At 45.1% G+C, this 7,500-nt stretch overlaps 1 protein-coding gene across 10 annotated transcripts in view; it reads left to right on the forward strand.

Moving 5' to 3' along the window:
• tsc2 (TSC complex subunit 2) overlaps window positions 1–7,500 on the forward strand; it is a 67,547-nt gene that overhangs the window by 19,592 nt on the left and 40,455 nt on the right. For all 10 annotated transcript variants that reach the window (XR_016485660.1, XR_016485661.1, XR_016485662.1 and 7 more), the window contains exons 20-23: window positions 158–280; window positions 2,885–3,019; window positions 4,968–5,157; window positions 5,488–5,581. Coding sequence is in view for 7 of the 10 variants with exons in the window: in XM_090195275.1 (XP_090051401.1) it covers window positions 158–280; window positions 2,885–3,019; window positions 4,968–5,157; window positions 5,488–5,581 (542 nt within the window). In the remaining 3 variants the exon portion in view is untranslated. The remainder of the gene's footprint in view (window positions 1–157; window positions 281–2,884; window positions 3,020–4,967; window positions 5,158–5,487; window positions 5,582–7,500) is intronic.

Below are 7,500 nucleotides of genomic sequence, written 5' to 3' on the forward strand. Positions count from 1 at the left end.
CTCTCTCTCTCTCTCTCTCTCTCTCTCTCTCTCTCTCTCTGTCTCCCTCCCTAACTCTCTCTCTCTCTCTCTCTCTCTGTCTCTCTCTCCCTAACTCTGTGTGTTGTTCCCTCTCTCTGTGTGTGTGTTGTTCCCTCTCTCTCTCTCTGTGTTCCAGGAGACAGACTGGAAGGTGTTGAAGCTGGTACTAGACAAGATGCCCTGGACCCTGCAGTATAAAGTCCTGCTGCTGTCCTCTCCCTGCAGCATAGACCAGCTCTGTTCTACACTCTGTTCTATGGTACACACTGTTATAGGTCTTGGTTTTTACATTGATGTGTTTGAGGTTGGATGATAGGCTTATTGGTGCCACCTCCTTAAGTCAGTAGGGGTTTCACCTGTGTTGGTTTCTGTCTCGTTAGAGGGAAGGGGTTTCACCTGTGTTGGTTTCTGTCTCGTTAGAGGGAAGGGGTTTCACCTGTGTTGGTTTCTGTCTCGTTAGAGGGAAGGGGTTTCACCTGTGTTGGTTTCTGTCTCGTTAGAGGGAAGGGGTTTCACCTGTGTTGGTTTCTGTCTCGTTAGAGGGAAGGGGTTTCACCTGTGTTGGTTTCTGTCTCGTTAGAGGGAAGGGGTTTCACCTGTGTTGGTTTCTGTCTCGTTAGAGGGAAGGGGTTTCACCTGTGTTGGTTTCTGTCTCGTTAGAGGGAAGGGGTTTCACCTGTGTTGGTTTCTGTCTCGTTAGAGGGAAGGGGTTTCACCTGTGTTGGTTTCTGTCTCGTTAGAGGGAAGGGGTTTCACCTGTGTTGGTTTCTGTCTCGTTAGAGGGAAGGGGTTTCACCTGTGTTGGTTTCTGTCTCGTTAGAGGGAAGGGGTTTCACCTGTGTTGGTTTCTGTCTCGTTAGAGGGAAGGGGTTTCACCTGTGTTGGTTTCTGTCTCGTTAGAGGGAAGGGGTTTCACCTGTGTTGGTTTCTGTCTCGTTAGAGGGAAGGGGTTTCACCTGTGTTGGTTTCTGTCTCGTTAGTTCCCCCTCCTGTTCTGTTTAGCTTGTCGGTGTTAGTTCCCCCTCCTGTTCTGTTTAGCTTGTCGGTGTTAGTTCCCCCTCCTGTTCTGTTTAGCTTGTCGGTGTTAGTTCCCCCTCCTGTTCTGTTTAGTTTGTCGGTGTTAGTTCCCCCTCCTGTTCTGTGTTCCTTGTCGGTGTTAGTTCCCCCTCCTGTTCTGTTTAGCTTGTCGGTGTTAGTTCCCCCTCCTGTTCTGTGTTCCTTGTCGGTGTTAGTTCCCCCTCCTGTTCTGTTTAGTTTGTCGGTGTTAGTTCCCCCTCCTGTTCTGTGTTCCTTGTCGGTGTTAGTTCCCCCTCCTGTTCTGTTTAGTTTGTCGGTGTTAGTTCCCCCTCCTGTTCTGTGTTCCTTGTCGGTGTTAGTTCCCCCTCCTGTTCTGTTTTCCTTGTCGGTGTTAGTTCCCCCTCCTGTTCTGTGTTCCTTGTCGGTGTTAGTTCCCCCTCATGTTCTGTTTTCCTTGTCGGTGTTAGTTCCCCCTCCTGTTCTGTTTAGTTTGTCGGTGTTAGTTCCCCCTCCTGTTCTGTGTTCCTTGTCGGTGTTAGTTCCCCCTCCTGTTCTGTTTTCCTTGTCGGTGTTAGTTCCCCCTCATGTTCTGTTTTCCTTGTCGGTGTTAGTTCCCCCTCCTGTTCTGTGTTCCTTGTCGGTGTTAGTTCCCCCTCCTGTTCTGTGTTCCTTGTCGGTGTTAGTTCCCCCTCCTGTTCTGTGTTCCTTGTCGGTGTTAGTTCCCCCTCCTGTTCTGTTTTCCTTGTCGGTGTTAGTTCCCCCTCATGTTCTGTTTTCCTTGTCGGTGTTAGTTCCCCCTCATGTTCTGTTTTCCTTGTCGGTGTTAGTTCCCCCTCCTGTTCTGTTTTCCTTGTCGGTGTTAGTTCCCCCTCCTGTTCTGTGTTCCTTGTCGGTGTTAGTTCCCCCTCCTGTTCTGTTTTCCTTGTCGGTGTTAGTTCCCCCTCATGTTCTGTTTTCCTTGTCGGTGTTAGTTCCCCCTCATGTTCTGTTTTCCTTGTCGGTGTTAGTTCCCCCTCCTGTTCTGTTTTCCTTGTCGGTGTTAGTTCCCCCTCATGTTCTGTTTTCCTTGTCGGTGTTAGTTCCCCCTCATGTTCTGTTTTCCTTGTCGGTGTTAGTTCCCCCTCCTGTTCTGTTTTCCTTGTCGGTGTTAGTTCCCCCTCCTGTTCTGTGTTCCTTGTCGGTGTTAGTTCCCCCTCCTGTTCTGTGTTCCTTGTCGGTGTTAGTTCCCCCTCATGTTCTGTGTAGCTTGTCGGTGTTAGTTCCCCCTCATGTTCTGTGTTCCTTGTCGGTGTTAGTTCCCCCTCATGTTCTGTGTAGCTTGTCGGTGTTAGTTCCCCCTCCTGTTCTGTGTAGCTTGTCGGTGTTAGTTCCCCCTCCTGTTCTGTGTAGCTTGTCGGTGTTAGTTCCCCCTCCTGTTCTGTGTTCCTTGTCGGTGTTAGTTCCCCCTCCTGTTCTGTTTAGCTTGTCGGTGTTAGTTCCCCCTCCTGTTCTGTTTAGCTTGTCGGTGTTAGTTCCCCCTCCTGTTCTGTGTAGCTTGTCGGTGTTAGTTCCCCCTCCTGTTCTGTTTAGCTTGTCTGTGTTAGTTCCCCCTACTGTTCTGTGTAGCTTGTCGGTGTTAGTTCCCCCTCCTGTTCTGTGTAGCTTGTCGGTGTTAGTTCCCCCTCCTGTTTCAGAGACATTATTTGGGTTTTCTTGCTGGGTAATGTAACAACACACAAATTGTCACTTTGATCTCTCTCTCGCTCTCTGTCTGTCTCTCTCTCTGTCGCTGTCTCTCTCTCTGTCGCTGTCTGTCTCTCTGTCTGTCTTTCTGTCTCTCTCGCTCTCTGTCTGTCTCTCTGTCTAGGTGACAGACCGTCTTATCTCAGAGCGTCTGAAGAAGACTCCAGATGGTTTCAGTCGTACTGATGTCCAGCTGGCTGTAGTACCTGTTCTCACTGCTATCACATCATACCACAACTACCTAGAACAGGCCAGACAGGTACACACACAAAAACACACACACTCTGAAATAGGCATCGGAAACATTGTTTTGATAAAGGCGAAGAGCGTATTTTCATTAGAAGCATTAGTCTTAGTTACATTTTGAACAAAAGCCAAGTTTAAGTTCACGAACAGAAGGCAACACATCAACACATCATCACATCAACACATCATCACATCAACACATCAACACATCAACACATCAACACATCATCACATCAACACATCAACACATCAACACCTGCCAGTTGCAGGTAACTTGGTTAAAAGGGGAAGAATGACATCTCTCTCCTGCTGTTAACTGCATGTCTCAACTCCCAATAATGAGGGAAAAAATGCTGAGTCGTTAGCACGTTGATGAGTTTTCTGTGTTAGAGACGTTAGCACGTTGATGAGTTTTCTGTGATAGTCGTTAGCACGTTGATGAGTTTTCTGTGATAGTCGTTAGCACGTTGATGAGTTGTCTGTGATAGTCGTTAGCACGTTGATGAGTTTTCTGTGATAGTCGTTAGCACGTTGATGAGTTTTCTGTGATAGTCGTTAGCACGTTGATGAGTTTTCTGTGATAGTCGTTAGCACGTTGATGAGTTTTCTGTGATAGTCGTTAGCACGTTGAGTTTTCTGTGATAGTCGTTAGCACGTTGATGAGTTGTCTGTGATAGTCGTTAGCACGTTGATGAGTTTTCTGTGATAGTCGTTAGCACGTTGATGAGTTTTCTGTGATAGTCGTTAGCACGTTGATGAGTTGTCTGTGATAGTCGTTAGCACGTTGATGAGTTTTCTGTGATAGTCGTTAGCACGTTGATGAGTTTTCTGTGATAGTCGTTAGCACGTTGATGAGTTTTCTGTGATAGTCGTTAGCACGTTGATGAGTTGTCTGTGATAGTCGTTAGCACGTTGATGAGTTTTCTGTGATAGTCGTTAGCACGTTGATGAGTTTTCTGTGATAGTCGTTAGCACGTTGATGAGTTTTCTGTGATAGTCGTTAGCACGTTGATGAGTTGTCTGTGATAGTCGTTAGCACGTTGATGAGTTGTCTGTGATAGTCGTTAGCACGTTGATGAGTTTTCTGTGATAGTCGTTAGCACGTTGATGAGTTTCCTGTGATAGTCGTTAGCACGTTGATGAGTTTTCTTGGTCTATTCAATGTAGCTTTTTTTTAGGCAGGTAAAAATCACTAGATACTATGGCTGGTAAAAAGTGTCTGCTGAATTTAAATCACTAGATACTATGGCTGGTAAAAAGTGTCTGCTGAATTTAAATCACTAGATACTATGGCTGGTAAAAAGTGTCTGCTGAATTTAAATCACTAGATACTATGGCTGGTAAAAAGTGTCTGCTGAATTTAAATCACTAGATACTATGGCTGGTAAAAAGTGTCTGCTGAATTTAAATCACTAGATACTATGGCTGGTAAAAAGTGTCTGCTGAATTTAAATCACTAGATACTATGGCTGGTAAAAAGTGTCTGCTGAATTTAAATCACTAGATACTATGGCTGGTAAAAAGTGTCTGCTGAATTTAAATCACTAGATACTATGGCTGGTAAAAAGTGTCTGCTGAATTTAAATCACTAGATACTATGGCTGGTAAAAAGTGTCTGCTGAATTTAAATCACTAGATACTATGGCTGGTAAAAAGTGTCTGCTGAATTTAAATCACTAGATACTATGGCTGGTAAAAAGTGTCTGCTGAATTTAAATCACTAGATACTATAGCTGGTAAAAAGTGTCTGCTGAATTTAAATCACTAGGTGTTTGAGTGAAAGACAATTCCATTAATGGCATCTGCGACTGTAGGCCTAAGTAGAAAATAAAACATTTGGGCAAGTGACCATAATCCTCGGGCAGGTAAAAACAGCTTGTGCCTTTTTGAGAGTTTAATCTCATAATCTGATCATAAATAACATCGTTGTTCTCTTCTCTCTCTTCATCTTCATCTCTCAGAGGGAGTTGGTTCAGTGTCTGGAAGCAGGGCTGATATACCGCTGTGCCAAGCAGTGTGTGGTTGCCCTGACAATGTGCACCGTGGAGATGCCTGACATCATGATTAAACTCCTCCCCGCCCTCATCGTCAAGCTGACTCACATCTCGGCAACCGTCGCCATGGCGTCGCCCATGCTGGAATTCCTGTCCAGTGAGAACACACCTTAGTTTACACGCCCTGATTGATGGAAGCCAATCAGAGAACAGGATCTGTTTATACAGGAAGTTAGATCAGCCAATGAATGTGTGAAGGATTCTTTGTATTTAACTTCCTAGTTCGTAAGATAATGTTTACATATGGGAAACACACCTAATATTCCTCACACAGTCATGTTATATACTTTAGTGTCTTTACAGGGAAGATGACTTGTTCAGTTGTAGAATTAGTGACCCTATTACATCCTTACCTGTTGATGATGGTGCCACATAGCAAGGTTAGATTATGTCATGCTAAGTGTGTGTGTGTGTGTGTGTGTTGTAGCTCTGGTGCGGCTGCCACATCTCTATGCTTACTTTGTAGCAGAGCAGTATGTCAGTGTGTTCGCCATCTCCCTGCCCTACACCAACCCCTCCAAGTGAGTACCCGATACACACACGTGTAACAAATGCGTACGCACACTCACACACACGCTCTCTCACTCTGTTTCTCTCTCTACCTCTCTCTCTCTCTCTCTCACTCTGTTTCTCTCTCTACCTCTCTCTCTCTCTCTCTCTCTCTCTCTCCCTCCTCTCTACCTCTATCATTTTCTAACTCCTCTCTGTTTCTCTCTCCCTCCGTTTCTCTCTCCCTCCTCTCTCTCCATCCCCTCTCTTTATCTCTCTCTCTCTCTCTCTCTCTCTCTCTCTCTCTCTCTCTCTCTCTCTACCTCTCTCTCTCTCTCTCTACCTCTATCATTTTCTAACTCCTCTCTGTTTCTCTCTCCCTCCGTTTCTCTCTCCCTCCTCTCTCTCCATCCCCTCTCTTTCTCTCTCTCTCTCTCTCCTCCCCCCCTCCCCCTCCCTCCCTCCCTCCAGGTTTAACCAGTACATTGTGTCTCTCCAGGTTTAACCAGTACATTGTCTCTCTCCAGGTTTAACCAGTACATTGTCTCTCTCCAGGTTTAACCAGTACATTGTGTCTCTCCAGGTTTAACCAGTACATTGTGTCTCTCCAGGTTTAACCAGTACATTGTGTCTCTCCAGATTTAACCAGTACATTGTCTCTCTCCAGGTTTAACCTGTACATTGTGTCTCTCCAGGTTTAACCAGTACATTGTCTCTCTCCAGGTTTAACCAGTACATTGTGTCTCTCCAGGTTTAACCAGTACATTGTGTCTCTCTCCAGATTTAACCAGTACATTGTGTCTCTCCAGGTTTAACCAGTACATTGTGTCTCTCCAGGTTTAACCAGTACATTGTCTCTCTCCAGGTTTAACCAGTACATTGTGTCTCTCTCCAGATTTAACCAGTACATTGTCTCTCTCCAGGTTTAACCAGTACATTGTCTCTCTCCAGGTTCAACCAGTACATTGTCTCTCTCCAGGTTTAACCAGTACATTGTCTCTCTCCAGGTTTAACCAGTACATTGTGTCTCTCCAGGTTTAACCAGTACATTGTCTCTCTCCAGGTTTAACCAGTACATTGTCTCTCTCCAGGTTTAACCAGTACATTGTCTCTCTCCAGGTTTAACCAGTACATTGTCTCTCTCCAGGTTTAACCAGTACATTGTGTCTCTCCAGGTTTAACCAGTACATTGTCTCTCTCCAGGTTTAACCAGTACATTGTCTCTCTCCAGGTTTAACCAGTACATTGTCTCTCTCCAGGTTTAACCAGTACATTGTCTCTCTCCAGGTTTAACCAGTACATTGTCTCTCCAGGTTTAACCAGTACATTGTCTCTCTCCAGGTTTAACCAGTACATTGTGTCTCTCCAGGTTTAACCAGTACATTGTGTCTCTCCAGGTTTAACCAGTACATTGTCTCTCTCCAGGTTTAACCAGTACATTGTCTCTCCAGGTTTAACCAGTACATTGTCTCTCTCCAGGTTTAACCAGTACATTGTCTCTCTCCAGGTTTAACCAGTACATTGTGTCTCTCCAGGTTTAACCAGTACATTGTCTCTCTCCAGGTTTAACCAGTACATTGTCTCTCTCCAGATTTAACCAGTACATTGTGTCTCTCCAGGTTTAACCAGTACATTGTGTCTCTCCAGGTTTAACCAGTACATTGTGTCTCTCCAGATTTAACCAGTACATTGTGTCTCTCCAGGTTTAACCAGTACATTGTCTCTCTCCAGGTTTAACCAGTACATTGTGTCTCTCCAGGTTTAACCAGTACATTGTCTCTCTCCAGGTTTAACCAGTACATTGTCTCTCTCCAGGTTTAACCAGTACATTGTGTCTCTCTCCAGGTTTAACCAGTACATTGTCTCTCTCAAGGTTTAACCAGTACATTGTGTCTCTCTCCAGGTTTAACCAGTACATTGTGTCTCTCCAGGTTTAACCAGTACATTGTGT

The sequence above is a fragment of the Oncorhynchus mykiss genome, chromosome 13 (assembly GCF_057628025.1).
Source record: "Oncorhynchus mykiss isolate SJ-2025 chromosome 13, ASM5762802v1, whole genome shotgun sequence".
NCBI classification, from domain to species: Eukaryota; Metazoa; Chordata; class Actinopteri; order Salmoniformes; family Salmonidae; genus Oncorhynchus; species Oncorhynchus mykiss.